This window comes from Suncus etruscus, chromosome 7, assembly GCF_024139225.1.
Source record: "Suncus etruscus isolate mSunEtr1 chromosome 7, mSunEtr1.pri.cur, whole genome shotgun sequence".
Classification (NCBI taxonomy): domain Eukaryota; kingdom Metazoa; phylum Chordata; class Mammalia; order Eulipotyphla; family Soricidae; genus Suncus; species Suncus etruscus.
This window is the reverse complement of record NC_064854.1, coordinates 30,806,417-30,822,236: the sequence shown is the minus strand read 5'-3', so window position 1 is coordinate 30,822,236 and position 15,820 is coordinate 30,806,417. Positions and strand designations below refer to the sequence as shown.

Below are 15,820 nucleotides of genomic sequence, written 5' to 3'. Positions count from 1 at the left end.
AAATGTGTGTGAAGGGGGTAGGAGAGAGACAGGGAGTATTGTTGATATAATTGTTGTTGTACTCTGTGGTCCATATGTAGTGTCAGAGATTGAACTGAAGTCCATCCCATGCAAAACAATCACTTAAATGTATACTACTTTTCTATTCCTAAATGTTTCCTTTTTTTTGGTTTTTGGGCCACAACTGTCAGCTCTCAGTGGTTTCAGGGGTTAGTCCTGACTCTGCCCTCAGAATTTGCTCCAGACAGGCTCGGGGACCATATGGGATGCTGGGAATCAAACCCAGATCCATGCTGGGTTGGCAGCATGCAAGGCAAAGACCCTACCACTCTGAGATCTCTCTAGCCTCTATTCCTTAATGTTCTATTTTTAACCACAAAAACTAAACAATAAAGCACCTGAAAACTATATATTGTCTTTATATGCTTTTAAATGAGTTCTATAAATAAATGTGTTTCTTAGGGGCTGAGGACAGTACAGGGAGTAAATGAGGTATTTGTCTTGCATGAGGGTGACCTGGGTTTGATCCCTGGCATCTTTATGGTCCCATAAGCACTGCCTGAAGTAATTCCTGAGTACAGAGCCAGGATTAGCCCCAAAAGAAACAAAAACAAGATGTACTAGATGTCCAGATTATTCCCAAATAATAAATAAAACAAAATCATATTGACAACAGTGTCCTGTCTTGCCTTCTTTTTTAGGGGGAAGGGCAAGAGGGGATGTAATCCAACACCCAATGAAGTGATGCTCCTGCCTATGGGTTACTCCTGGTTCTACACTTAGTAATTACTCTTGGTGGTGGCTCAGTATACCACATGAGATACCAAATACCAGTCATAAAAACTGGGTCAGCTGTGACCAACGAAACCACCCTACTCTCACTTGGACCCTTATAATAAAACTAGATAGCAAAGGACTTTCAGTTACCACCTTGCTAAATATTCAACCACTTAGAAACATTTTGACTAAAACAAGTATGCGTAAAAACAGAACCATTACCCTTAGAAGGATTCTGATTTCTTGTTCAATAGCAGATTGAGTTTCAGGGCTCAGTTTCCCTGTATCACTGTATGTCATAACTCCAAGCTAAAGAAAGTGGGAGAAAGAAAAATTGATCAGAAACTTCCAGAACTAAATGTAACAGAGAATGAAGTAGCACAGCGGCGTTTGTCTTGCAAGCAGCTGATCCAGGACCAAAGGTTGTTGGTTCGAATCCCGGTGTCCCATATGGTCCCCCGTGCCTGCCAGGAGCTATTTCTGAGCAGACAGCCAGGAGTAACCCCTGAGCACCGCCGGGTGTGACCAAAAACCAAAAACCAAAAAAAAAAAAAAAAAAGAAAAGAAAAGAAAAGAAAAGAAAAGAAAAGAAAAGAAAAGATCATGGGGCAAGCAACATAACTAGACAAAAATGGCTCAAAGGGCAGAAATTAAATTATTAAGAAAATACAAGGCTAAAATTAAAAGTGTAAGAGAAAGAGAAAAATGTAAACCATATGTATAGTTTTCAGGCTTTATTTTTAAAAAGGGGGCCAGTTCACTGTTCCTCAGGACCGGACTATAGTGAAAATAACAACTATGAACAAATTCCTATGGACACTGCATTTTTTGTTTGTTTTTGGTTTTTTGGCCTGGGCCACACCTGGCGTTGCTCAGGGGTTACTCCTGGCTGTCTGCTCAGAAGTAGCTCCTGGCAGGCACGGGGGACCATATGGGACACCGGGATTCGAACCAGTTACCTTTGATCATGGATCGGCTGCTTGCAAGGCAAACTCCCCTGTGCTATCTCTCCGGGCCCGCATATATCTTATTTTGAAGTGAAGAAACAAAATGCGAACAAATACAATATGTGGCCGCGGGCCCTAGTTTGAAGACCCCTGCGTGAGTCTACACGCATATCTGAGATATGCAGATTCCAGGATCTTTACTACAAAAACATGATACCATCAACAGAGACTGTGTGAAAAATAAAAGTGTACTGGAACTACAGACAATGACTTGGATTGGACAAACTAGTTTGCCTGGAGCCTAGAGTTGGTCTTCTGCTAGAAAACTTCAGGGGTAGGGTCTCCTTGTATTTAGGCCAAGCCTTTTCCTTTCCATGTCCCTCATATTTTGGTGGGCTATGCAAACAAAAACTGCAACTCTAACACCGTTTTTACGGTGCTCCTTTGACTCTAATCCTTAAAAAAAAAATAAATCACTTAAACTTTTGAGGTTAACTTAAAATAATATGCATATACAAGGTAATGTAAGAAAATACTATGCCTTCAAAATTTAAGGAGTTACAAAAGTTTTATGGCCTTAGATTGCTTTGTGTGCTGCTAAGAATTAACATTTAATAAGCTCTTGGAGGAGGAAGAGGCACACTCAGCAGAAATATAGCACATTTGGCATATCATCATGAGATACATGAAGAAGGAAGTAACATTTGCTATTTATTACCTTTTCACTCATTCCAAATTTCGTCACCATTCGCTTTGCTATTTTAGTTGCATTATCAAAATCACTAGAAGCACCTAAAATATAAAAAGAAAACTCAATTTTATAAAATATCTTTGAATTAAGAACCACAACTGGAACTAGATTCATTTTAAAACGCCAACCTGTGGTAATATGATCGCTTCCAAATATGAGCTCTTCTGCTACTCTTCCTCCCATACTGACATCCATCTGTGCCAGCAGCTGAGCTCTCGTCTCATTCCACCTGTCATTCTCAGGTAACAGAGATACCTGAACAAATGGAAATTAGTGTGTTTAATTGATTAAAATAAATATAACTGAAATTCTATTTTAAAACATTTTTACATTAGAATTATTGTTTTATTTTCTTTATAAATCATGATACAGAAGTTCTTGACATTCAAAGGAAACAGTTGTCAGGTGACTGATGAGATTACAAACTACCTTTTTAGAAATTTAGAGAACAAAACAGAACATTTTATTATGACTATAAAAAAAAATCAGGTACTGGTGGGCCAAAGATAGCACAGCAGTAGGGCATTTGCTTTGCACATTGCAGATCCAGAATGGATGGTTCAAATCCCAGCAACCCATATGGTCGGCAGAAGTAATTTCTGAGCTCAGAGCCCCTGAGCATCGCTGGGTGTGACCCAATCCCTCCCCAAATTCAGGTATTCGGGCATGAGAGATAATATAGCAGGTAGGAAGCATTTGCCTTGCAGGCGGATCAACCCATAAACTCTGATATCCCATACGGTTCTCCCAAACAATGTTGGGAGTAATTCTTGAATGCAGAGCCAGGAGTAACACAAGTACCTCATAAAAACAAACAAAAAAAGAAGACTGAGGTACACAAGACTGAAATCACAACATGGGTATATATCACACTGATTTTGAAGTTTACACTGAAAGTATAATTCTGTGCTTCAATATAAGGTTTTCCCTTTATCCTACCATACCCATCTCCCTAATCTTTTCTATTAACCTCTAACTGGTCTTACATATCAGAATTCACTTAGGATTCAAGACACAATAGAGATGGGGATCAGGAGGACCAGTCCATGCTAGGAAGCTTGCCACAAATAGTGGAGCAGTGCAGGAAGGGTAGAGAAGAGACCATTGAAACAATGGTAATTGGAACTGATCATGCTGGAATTGAACAGAGATAAAGTGATAGGCACAGTACTCACTCATTCATTAACAATAATGCAAATCCCAGTGTCTAAAACGGAAAAGAGAGATGGAGAGGGAGAAAGGGAGGAAGAGGAGAAGGAGAGCTAGCGGGAGAAGGCAGGAGGAAAACTGGGACACTGGTGATGGGAAATGTTCACTGTACATTTTAAGACTGAAACACAATCAAGAACAACTTGATTTAAGAAGAAAAAATAACAGAATTCACATACGCTAAATTCATGTGTTTATTTTCTCCATATACTACATATGAAATCATACCATGCTTGCCTTTCTCTGTACGGGTAATTTCTCTAAATATGTTATGCATCATTTATGATGCTGTAAATAGCAGAATTTCAACTATACGTCATTATTAGTCCATAAAGTATGCATTCTCTGTCAGTCTGTGAACACTTAGGTCACTTCCCAGTTCTTGATGAATAGAAACAATGCTATAATCAACCTAGAAGTGCTTTTATTTCTTTAGTGATTTTGTGTTTTTTGTGGAAATGAACAGAAGACAGATTGTAAGAAACTTTTTTTAACATTTTTGTCTGGGGAAGGTGTTGGACCACATTTGGGGATGATAAGGGGCAACTCTTGAAAGTGCTCTTGGGACCACAGGTACATGGGTGCCAAGAATAAAATCCCAGTCTCCAAAAATGCATAGCTTGTACTCCAACCCACAGCTTTCTGGTGTGTTTTTTCATTTCTTTACTTTATTTGACCAGACCCAGAGATGCTCATGATTTATTCCTAGCTCAGTACTCGCTCAATACTAGCAGGGCCAAGAGAACATACGTAGCACCAGCAATCAAACAGGGGTCAGCCACATGCAAGGAAAACACCTATACACTACACTCCAGCCCTTGACTTTAAATTTTTTGAGGGAAAGTTTTACTAACATTTTCCTTTTTTTCCTTCTGGTTTTTGGGTCACACCTGGCAGGGGTTACTTCTGGCTCTGAGCTCAGAAATTGCTCCTGACTGCCTTAGTGGACCATATGGGATGCCAGGAATTGAACGGGGTCCGTCCTGTGTTGGCATGTGCAAAGCAAATGCCATACAGCTGTGCTATTGCTCTGGCCCCTTTATCAATATTTTCTACACATTTCTAGGGAATGACTACTTAGAGGACAAAAACCACTAGATGACACTTACATGTCCAAGTGTTGGCCCTCGTGGCATGATGGTGGCTTTGTTGATAGGCATTGCATCTTTAGTATAATAGGCAATAATAGCATGACCAGATTCATGATATGCAGTAATGGTTTTGTTTTTGTTATCAATCTCCACACTTCTACGTTCAGGCCCTATGGATAAAAATTGAAGTATAAGAAATAACACCCAAGGAAAATATATTTAAACAAATGAAATACATTTGTTCCAGATCACTGTTTTCGGCCTTTGAAGAATTTTCTTATTTCACTTTTGAATCGAATCTGTCAGTGCTCAGGTATTATATCAAGGTCAATCCTCAAATGAAGCATACACTCCAGTGCTTTGAGCTTAGAGTAAGAATTTAATCTCATTAATAACTGTTTTCTTAGGGAGCATCTTGTTAAAATGGGGAGATTTTTACCAGGTATCTATGGAATCATGTGGTGTAAAACTGGGTCAGAAGCATGCAAGAGAAGTGCCTTAATCCTTGTGATCTCTCTGGTTTCATTAATAAATGTATGTTGTTGTTGTGTTTTTTATTTTGGGGCCATACCTGGAGTGATCAGAGGATACTCCTGACTGAAATTAGGAGTAACTTGTGGCAGACTAGCAGGAGCATATGGGCTGTTTGGGATCAAAGCAAACAAGCCAGCATCTACTATGTGCAAGGCAAATGCCTTACCTGCTCTACTATCTCTCTGGACCCCATTAATAAATGTTTTAAAGAGTAAAAAGATTTTGAATCCTTCATTCTATGATACATGTAAACATCTGGTCAACCTAAAACTAAAAAATTATAAACTCACCTTCATCCTTTTATCCAAAGGAAAACCATGAATCTATTTGGTTAAATCTTATTCTTTCTTTTTAGTTTCTGGGTCATACCTGGAAGTGTTCAGCTTACTTCTGGCTCTGTACACACACCTGGAGGGGCTTGGGTGTCAGTTATTGAATCCAGATTGAACAAGTGTGAGGCAAGTGCCCTACCAACTGTACTTTATTTCCCAGCCATCAATAAATAAATCAAACAAAATATAAGCTACACTATTTTGAAGCCAATTAAAAATTAAATACTGGGAACAAGAAAAAGTAATAATCCCTTTTCTTTTCTTTAATAGATTCCATACATGGAAATGCTCTAGGGCTACTGGAACCAAAACAAGTGGTGCTCAGGGCCATGGGTGCTGGGGCTCAAACTCAGAGTCATACTCATGCTCAGATCAATACTTGAGCTTTCCACGGATACCAATTCTGGGTCATTTTAGTAGCAGTACCAAACCAAAAACAATTAGGCCTCTGTATTTCCAGAGTTTCATCATCTAAGCTTGAGGATATTTCACCAATAAGTCAAATTTTGTTTTTAGCACATATATATTCAAATGTGTGTGCATATCTGTGTGTGTATATATGTATATAGATAATAGGCACATATTCACACTCCTACACCTTTTTTATATTTTTTTTGCCCAAAGTAAAGAAATTATGTTTTGTTTTTGTTTTTCAGGCCACACCCGTTTGATGCTCAGGGATTACTCCTGGCTAAGCGCTCAGAAATTGCCCCTGGCTTGGGGGGACCATATGGGAGCGCTTGCAAGGCAGACACCTTACCTCTAGTGCCACCTCGCCAGCGCCCCAAAGTAAAATTTATCTTCTGAAATACAACAGAATAAAATAGAGGGGAAAGGAGAACATAAAAAACTTACCCATTAAAATTTTATCTTTGGAAAATTCTAGTTCCTTCATAGTAACCATTTCTTTTCCATCAACAGCTGCCTTTAGTGCTGCTTGGTTCACAAGATTCTCCAGCTCTGCCCCGGAAAAGCCAACTGTGCCACGAGCGATGATTTCTGGATCAACAGCTATTGCAAACACAAAATTAAAGTTCTCAAGCTCGTGACTTCCAAAATAACTTAGTCTGAACTATGACCAGAAACTAAAAACAAATGCAATTTACTAACTCCTATAGAAGTATTAGCCAAAGTTGCCATTACCCCGGTACAAAAATCTTAAGACTTCATAAATTTATAATTTTATGGCAAAACTGAAGAAATACAGAATCAGCAGACATGACAAATAAACCTTCAACTGTTACCTACTGCTAAGAACCTAGCCACACAAACTAAAAATATCAGTTATTTTTTGTTTTTTATATCTCATTTGGAAACAATATGAACATAAGATCTCCTCCTCACCCATTATATGGCTAATTGTTTTACTTTTTGATATTTTTTAAAGCGTCTGTCTAAATACTTAAAAAAATTAAGTGTAAAATGAATAGTACACATAATGTACAGAATAAAATGGTTCAAGGGAGAAAAGCATATGGTCAGGGGTCTTCCAGCCTCCTAGACTGAGCTGATCCAGCTGCTGTACTTGCCCTGTTCAACTTTTTACTGAACAGAACAAAGGTAATTCACCTGGGGCAAGTATAGTTAAAGAAACAAAAATTACTTAAACTGGTCTTTAATACAGCCTGAGGGGGATTTTTACACAAAAAAAGAGTGACAGGAAGAAAAGAAAAGCTGAGAACTATCGAAGAATCAAATATAGATGATGTCTACACCTAGCTTTTGGAGACTGAAGTTAGGAAGGTACCAGTCAGGTCAGAGTATCTCACAGTTCTCAAAGCCACTCTATGCTGCCCTGAAGGGATAGGAGAGAAGAGAGGGGAAGGAGGGAGGGAGTAAAGATGGAGGGAAAGAGCAGAAGAAGGAATCCTTATAATTATAAAAATGTGGCTTTATGAACTAATCCAAACTATCTTTTTAAAATGTTGCAGAGTTATTATTTTATTGTGGGGGTCACATACGGTGATGAGCAAGGAGAGCGCATCCAGCAATACTAATGTGGAGAAGAAGGGACAATGCTATTATTCCCTGCAGGGAATGAATCTATGGCCTCTCTACCACTTGAGACATATCCCTTACTCCTAAAATGCCACAGCTTTGACAATTTGGGGGTATGGGCCACACCCAGAAGCATTTAGGGGCTATTCTATTCATGGTTCTGCATTCAGATATTATTCCTGGCAGGGTCGGAGGACCATATGGATGTCAAGGATTGAACCCAGGTTTGTATTTGCTAGGCAAATACAGTTTTATTACTCATGTGAATCTACTATGTTTCAAGTGTTTTGTTTTAGCTTACTTTCACTGTCTTTTGGCCCAACAGTGATTCTTTATTTATGAGGTACTATATTTGTATTATACAGATGCTTTGCCTCTGATAATTTTCATTCACCTTAAATATCATTTACATATACCATATTTTTCCGGCATATAAGACGACCCCCTAATTTTGCAGTTAAAACATAGGTTTAGGCCTATATTTGCTGTATCAGACAGAACGTTTCTGCACTGCAACTGTATGTACCACAGCGAGCCAACCACAACAGGCAAAGGTTCAAAGGTTATACTGTAATAGACTTCCTCTCTGACTCTGGCCAATCTGAGCAGGCTTTTGACAGTGTAGATTCGGGTCCAGAACATTGTCTAATTTGCATGCATCAAAAGCCAGCTTGGATTGGCTGAGTTAGAGAGGTGGTCCAAGCAGCCTTGCAGTGATTGGTGCAGGATCGAGTTGGAAAATTCGTTTTGTGGCAATATTCAGACAACTTTCGTTTAGCGGCATATTGAAACATTTTTCAGGATATACTCGGCATATAAGACGACCCCTACGGTACATTCTCTTTAAATTTTACCTAGCTAAATATTCAAAAGTAGAATCAAGATACAAAAATGAGGGGCCGGAGAGATAGCATGGAGGTAAGGCATTTGCCTTTCATGCAGGAGGTCATCGGTTCGAATCCCGGCGCCCCATATGGTCCCCCGTGCCTGCCAGGAGCAATTTCTGAGCCTGGAGCCAGGAATAACCCCTGAGCACTGCCGGGTGTGACCCAAAAACCACAAAAAAAAAAAAAAAAAGATACAAAAATGATATACTCTCCTACATACACAGTGAGGAAGACACTTAAAAAAGGAAACAGAAACAGAAGAAGGATAGGACATATAAAGGAACTATTCTTCAAGATCGCGCTCCAAGACAACAAATAAGGTCAATTAGTATTGCCCTAACAGAGATAATCCTTGTATTATGAAATGGAACTTACACTGATCATACTTTATTTTATTGAGATACCACTTCAAAATTTCTGTTCGACCTCTAACATCTGGCCTTGGAACAGTAACTTGCATGTCGAAACGACCAGGACGTATTAAGGCACTAAAATGAAAAAATAAAGATATAATAAGCTGTAAGGTAGATTAAATAGGACTAAAAATCTACAGAGAAGTTAAGAAGAATATGACCACATGACATTGGGTGGATTTTCAAATAATAAGACTGGCTTTTGTAAAACATGGAAAAATAGTAGTTTCAATTAGTAAAAGGTCAAATATCAATTCATAAAAAATTGTGCATATGGATAGCAAGGAGGCCTCAGAAATAAATACAAGCAAATCAGTTGTCAAGAACAAACAATTCTACAAGCAACCTATTTTGTGAGCTTTTTACCCATTTTAACAATTCTGCATGGGAGACTAGTATCTTACAAACTGTTAGAACTGAAAATATAACTTCCATCATAAAAGTCAGCAAAATGAAGGCAACCCATGTTCAATCTCTAGCATGAGCAAGCCTCAAAGTTCTAAGCTTAAAATCATCTAATGAGCACCACCAAGTGCAGCTCAAAAACAAAATAAAACATGTGCATGTGTATACATAAAACACTGCTGTAATTTTTTTAGGGGGGTGGGGGGTAGGGTCACACCCGGCAGCACTCCTAGGTTCCTCCTGGCTCAACACTCAGAAATCGCTCCTGGCAGGCTCCGGGGACCATATGGATGCTGGGATTTGAACCACTGTCCTTCAGTGTCTAAGGCAAACGCCCTACCGCTGTGCTATCTTTCCGGCCCCTGTTATAATTTTTTTTAAATGTCCCCCAATCTCCTAATCTGCTATATGTAACATATCTCAGAATCTAAAAAAGATAATTCAGTGGATTAGAGGGGTGCTGTGTTTGGGAGCCACCTTTGGCAATGCTCATGTGTTCTCACTTGGCTCGGCATAGAACAGTCATTCCTGGTGGTGACAGGGGAAAGATGACCTAGGCCTAGAATTGAACTTGGGTCTCTTGAATACAAAGTATGGGACTCAGCTCACTAAATTAGCCCTAAGGGCCTAATTCAGCATATTTTAATATATTCAGTTACAATTCAATCATTCCAACTATTTTAGAATATTTTGTATTGTCCAGAAAGAAACCCCAAATCCTCTAGCAAAGACTCTCCACTGACCTCAGCCTCAGGAAACCACTTTTGACACTGATTTGTTTATTGTTAAGATTTTATAAGTGAAACCACATGTTTTGTGATATACTCTTTTGGGGGGAATAGGAAAGGCTCAAAGGGGGTTCACAGCAGTTTTCAGTGAGCAATCCTGAAATATATACCCAGATTATGTCTAACTGTATCACTAAGCAGTTCAATTCTCAGGCCTGGTCATAAAATGCTCAGTTCCAGCAATGCTTGGGCCATCCTAGAAGTGTCAGTTCCCAGGACTCATGTCCTTTGATTTTACTGCCCAACATTAATTAGTAAATGTTTTTAAGAGTCAACCATTGGCCCGGAGAGATAGCACAGCGGTGCTTGTCTTGCAAGCAGCTGATCCAGAACCTAAGGTGGTTGGTTTGAATCCCGGTGTCCCATATGGTGTGTCGTCGTCCCGTCCCGTGCCCCGTGCCCCCCCCCCCCCCCGTGCCTGCCAGGAGCTATTTCTGAGCAGACGGCCAGGAGTAACCCCTGAGCACCACCGGGTGTGGCCCAAAAAACAAAACAAAAAAGTTAGCCATGTTCTAGAATGTCTTAGTGATTCATTAAAACCTTTCTTCTTCTACTTACTTGTCTAATGCCTCTGGAAAGTTTGTGGCTCCAATGATGATTACTCCTTCGTTGGGCTTAAAACTATTTAGAAAAAAAAAAGGTGAAAATCAAATACTGAAACTAAACACTGAAAATTAATAGCATACACAGAAAAAAACTACATAGAAAGTTTATCAATAATTTTGGCAGCAACTAATCATTCTTACAAATAGCTAAAAACATCTCAATTGTTTTTTTAGAAAAAAAAGTTTTAGGCCTATACACATCAAAAAAGCTATTAATAAAGTATATTGAATAAACTTTACTTAATTAAGTTTTATTGATGTGTATAAAATGTGTGGTTAGATAACATCCCAAAGTTGGTTCTAGAAAAAAAGACACAATACTAGGGGCTGGGGCCGTATCAATAACACAACTTTAGGGCGTTTGCCTTTCATGTGGCTGACCCAGGAAGAACCTGGGTTCAGATCCCTGAAGTTCCATATGGTCCCCCAAGCCAGGAGCAATTTCTGAGCGCGAAGCCAGGAGTAACCCCTGAGCAACAATGGGGGTGGCCCAAACAAATGAACAAACAAACCAAAATAATACTAGGGCTGGAGCAATAATACAGCACAGCAGGTAGGGTGCTTGCCTGGTACATGGCCTTCCTGGGTTCAATTTCCAGCATCCCGTATGGTCTCCTGAGCCTGCCAGGATTGATTTCTGAGCACAGAGCCAAGAGTAACCAGTCCCTGAGTGCCACCAGGTGTGCCCAAAAGCCAAAACCAACCAAACAAAAAAGAGATGGACTATTAATAAAAATTGGAATATGTAAGCTGCTGTAAAAAATTATTTTGAAGGGGCCAGAGAGATAGCACAATGTCGTTTGCTTTGCAAGCAGCTGACCCAGGACCTAAGGTGGTTGGTTCGAATCCTGGTGTCCCATATAGTCCCCGGTGCCTGCTAAGGGCTATTTCTGAGCAGATAGCCAGGAGTAACCCCTGAGCACTGCCGGGTGTGGCCCCCCCAAAAAAATCAACACTAGATAAAGAAAGGTCATTGGGGCCGGAGATATAACATGGAGGTAAGGCGTTTGCCTCTAAACAGAGGGTCAGTGGTTAGAATCCTGGTGTCCCATATGGTCCCCTGAGCCTGACAGGAGCAATTTCTGAGCGTAGAACCAGGAGTAACCCCTGAGCACTGGTGGGTGTGACCCAAAAACAAAAAAAAAAAATTTATTTTGAAGTTCACCAATTCCAATTATTGACACCATCTTCCTATTTGACTTGAAGAAACTTTCAATTTCATAGCACACAGTTGCTTTTTAGATTTACAAATTGATGCAAACTTTTCAGCCACTGCAACGTTAGTCACAAACTGTGATGATATTAACATACTATCTTCCTTTTATATGTATAAACAAACTACTAGTCAAACTGGAATTATTGCTTTCCTGTCATCAATACAATTAAAAAGATACAAAGAGGGCCCGGAGAGATAGCACAGCAGCGTCTGCCTTGCAAGCAGCCAATCCAGGACCTAAGGTGGTTGGTTCGAATCCCGGTGTCCCATATGGTCCCCCGTGTCTGCCAGGAGCTATTTCTGAGCAGACAGCCAGGAGTAACCCCTGAGCACTGCCGGGTGTGGCCCAAAAACCAAAAAAAAAAAAAAAAAAAAAAAAAAGATACAAAGAGCAGCAATTAAGAGTTGATAGATCAATCAATCTAAGGTAATAAAAATATTCTATGAAAAGCTTATCTTAATCACACACTGTTGCCATACATAAAGCTTGTTTCATATTTCTACAATGTTACCAGAATCATTTGGTAATACTTTAGAAACATTTGATCATATATTGCAGAGAAGAAAATTCAATTACCCATCCATTTCAGCAAGAAGTTGATTTATGGTCTGCCTTGAATATGGATGCATTGGAGATTCAATTCGCTTCCCACCAACAGAATCTAATTCATCAATAAATATAACACAAGGAGCATTTGCTTTTGCTTCTCCTTCAAAAATAAAAAAGAATTTAGGTAAGTTTCATGAATAACTCTTTAATATGAAATATTTAAAATCTGTAAGAATGTCCAAACTTGGAGACTTAAAGATAATAAAGGTTTAAAATGCTTTCCATTGTACACAGTTGACCCTTGTTCAATCACCTATATCCTATATGAGTTACTTCCCAAAGTCCAACCAAAAGAGATCCCAGAGCTCAGAGTCAAGTGTAAATCCTAAGCACCTCAAGATGTCCTCCCCGCATGCAAAAATAAAATAAATAAAAAGTTAAGCAAGGGCCAGAGTAATAGCACATCAGTAGGGCGTTTGTCTTGCAAGAGGCTGACCCAAACAGACCTGGCTTTCATACTGCATCCCATATGGTCCCCGAGCCAGAAGCAATTTCTGAGCACATAGCAAGGAGTAACCCCTGCACTGGTTGTGGCCCCAAAAACAAAAAACAAAAACAAAAACAAAACAAAAAAAGTAATCAGATACTCATTAGGGAAGAGACTTAAAAAGGAAATTTTTTTCTTTAATACTAATTCAATCTCAATTAAAAAAAAAGTACTACACAGAATGATATAAAATAAAAATGAGCATATATTCATTATCCTTACCTGTTCAATACCACACACAATCAGGATTAAGGGTTACTTTTTAATTACATATAAAAATAAACAAATAATTACATACAAAAAATTAATAAAGCCTGGAGCAATACTACAGCACAAAGGGTGTTTGCTTTGCACACTACCAACCCAAGTGAAATTCTGGTATTCCATATAGTCCCCCAAACAATGCCAGGAGTGATCTCTGAGCAGAGTCAGGAATAAGCCTTGAGTAGCAGTGGATTTGGCCCAAAATCAACAACAAATCACATGAATGAATACAATGAAAAAGGAAGCTATAATAACTCAACCTCATTTCATACAAACACTGGTTTCTCTGAAATCTGGTACAATAAAGTTGGATTTACATACTAAATTACTTGAAACCTGAAACCCACAACTGGCTATCAAAAAAAAAAACCAACTAGTAAAGAAATTTCTTTGTGCCCCCAATTAAGAAAACATAATACTGGGGTTCAAACAACAGAACCGGAGTAGGGTTTTTCGTACATAGCAGACTAGAGTTCAATCCTCGGCACCCTATGTGGTCCCTCAAGTCTGTCAGGAGTAATTTTTAAGCACAGAGCCAGAAGAAAACCCTGAGTGCCGCCAGGTGTGGCCTCAAAACAAAAACAAATTAAAAAAGAAAGAATATAATATCAAAGGCAAGGTACATGCAAACTTACTAAAAAGATTTCTTATACGGCTGGCTCCCACACCCACAAACATCTCATCAAATTCTGACCCAGAGGCATAATAAAAAGGAACATCTGCTTCTCCAGCCACAGCTCTGGCAAGAAGTGTCTTTCCAGTCCCTGGTGGTCCAACTAGGAGAATTCCTTGAAGAAAATAAACATGAACAAGTCAAAAAAACAATCCTTTAGTTGAAAATTATTATTTTGAAGAAGAACTGGGTACAATGGAGATACAATGAAATGCATGACGCACCTCATCAGAACAATAATGCAAATCACAGTGTTGAAAAGGAATAAAGGAAGAGAGAGAGATATTATAACTGTATTCTACAGAGGCAGGCAGCAGGGAAGGGCTGGGAGCATGACAGGAGGGATACATTGGTGGCAGGAAATGTGCACTGTTAAAGGAATGGGTATTGCATATTGTATGACTGAAACTAAATCATGAACAACTCTGTAACTGTGTATGTATCTCATGCTTATTCAATTTAAGAAATTACATTAAAAATTAAATTAAAGCTCTGTACCACTGAACTACATCCCTAATTCCTACAAATACAATGTTTCATAAGCTAAAATAATAAACCCAGGGAATATACTTCATTATCAAATGGTTAAAAAAATACAAGTAGGGGCTGGAGAGAGAGCATGGAGGTAAGGCCTTGCATGCAGAAAGACAGTGGTTCAACTACCGGCGTCCCATATGCTCCCTGAGCCTGTCAGGAGTGATTTCTGAGCGTAGAGCCAGGAGGAACCCCTGAGCGCTGGCTGGGTGTGACCCCAAAAACAAAAAACAAAAACAAAAAACAACAACAACAAAAAAAAACAAGTACATATAGCTAAACAGTGTAAAAACAGAACAAAATGTTTTTAAAAATTGTTCTACCTCATAATTTGAGGGGAAAAAATGGATGGTACCAAAATCAATCATATGAACATTGAGTAGAAATAAAAAATATCAGACTTAAACACCAAACTCAAAGTCAGTGACAACAAAATCGATACCCAGTCTTCAACAAGCTATACACAGAGGGGTGTGTTACATTAACAGTCTGGGGGGCAATGGAGGGGGATACTGGGAACAAGGAAAACACTGATGGTGGGAATATATCTGATTCAAAGTCACTATGTACTTTAAATATTACTGTGAAAGACCTGTAACTCAAGTTGATCACAATAAAAATTATTTAAAAAAATAGTGTTGCTTTTAAGAATATAACGTTAATTGCATTAGAGCATATTATCATAAGTGCAACTTTGCAAGTCTGAAGTTATAACCAAAATTTAAATAAAAGTAAACTTACCTTTTGGAAGTTTACCTCCAAGTACAGTAAATTTTTGTGGATTTTTCAAGAACTCAACAACTTCCTGTAATTCTTGTTTAGCTTCCTCCACCTAAAGTGACAAAATTTACCAAATAACTTTAAGTAAAGATGAAACTATCAAAGCAAACTCTTAGAAGAAGGGGGATGCCTAGATCACCCTTCATCCAAATATAGGGAGAAGAACTGAAAAAGCATGAAATAGAGGAGAGTAGGAAAAGGCAGATGAGAAGTAACAGGGGGCAGGGGGCAAGAATCTCAGTACCACATCTCCCAAAGCACTGTCAGGAATATACCTGAGCACAGAACTAGCAAGTAAGCCCCAAAGTACCAGAGACTGTTGCCTCAACACGGTTTGCCCCTGTATATCCATATGTCATCAAACAGGCAGGATTGGGGGGTGACAGGGTGGGTGAGAAGAGAAAGGGGCTGATGCTAAAACATAATATGCTTAAAACTCAACTATAAATAACTTTATATGCCATGTCTTAATAAAGGAAATTTGTGAACTAGACTTGTCACACATTCAAAGAAATTCAG

At 39.0% G+C, this 15,820-nt stretch overlaps 1 protein-coding gene across 1 annotated transcript in view; it reads right to left on the bottom strand.

Annotated features, from left to right (window-relative positions):
* Window positions 1-15,820, bottom strand: part of YME1L1 (YME1 like 1 ATPase) — a 49,112-nt gene that overhangs the window by 1,683 nt on the left and 31,609 nt on the right. Inside the window, exons 9-18 of the mRNA XM_049777769.1 lie at window positions 15,263-15,353; window positions 13,950-14,102; window positions 12,531-12,663; window positions 10,691-10,753; window positions 8,902-9,014; window positions 6,497-6,652; window positions 4,794-4,945; window positions 2,604-2,730; window positions 2,443-2,516; window positions 1,000-1,086 (exon numbers count right to left, since the gene is read on the bottom strand). Of these exons, the coding sequence (XP_049633726.1) occupies window positions 1,000-1,086; window positions 2,443-2,516; window positions 2,604-2,730; window positions 4,794-4,945; window positions 6,497-6,652; window positions 8,902-9,014; window positions 10,691-10,753; window positions 12,531-12,663; window positions 13,950-14,102; window positions 15,263-15,353 (1,149 nt within the window). The remainder of the gene's footprint in view (window positions 1-999; window positions 1,087-2,442; window positions 2,517-2,603; window positions 2,731-4,793; window positions 4,946-6,496; window positions 6,653-8,901; window positions 9,015-10,690; window positions 10,754-12,530; window positions 12,664-13,949; window positions 14,103-15,262; window positions 15,354-15,820) is intronic.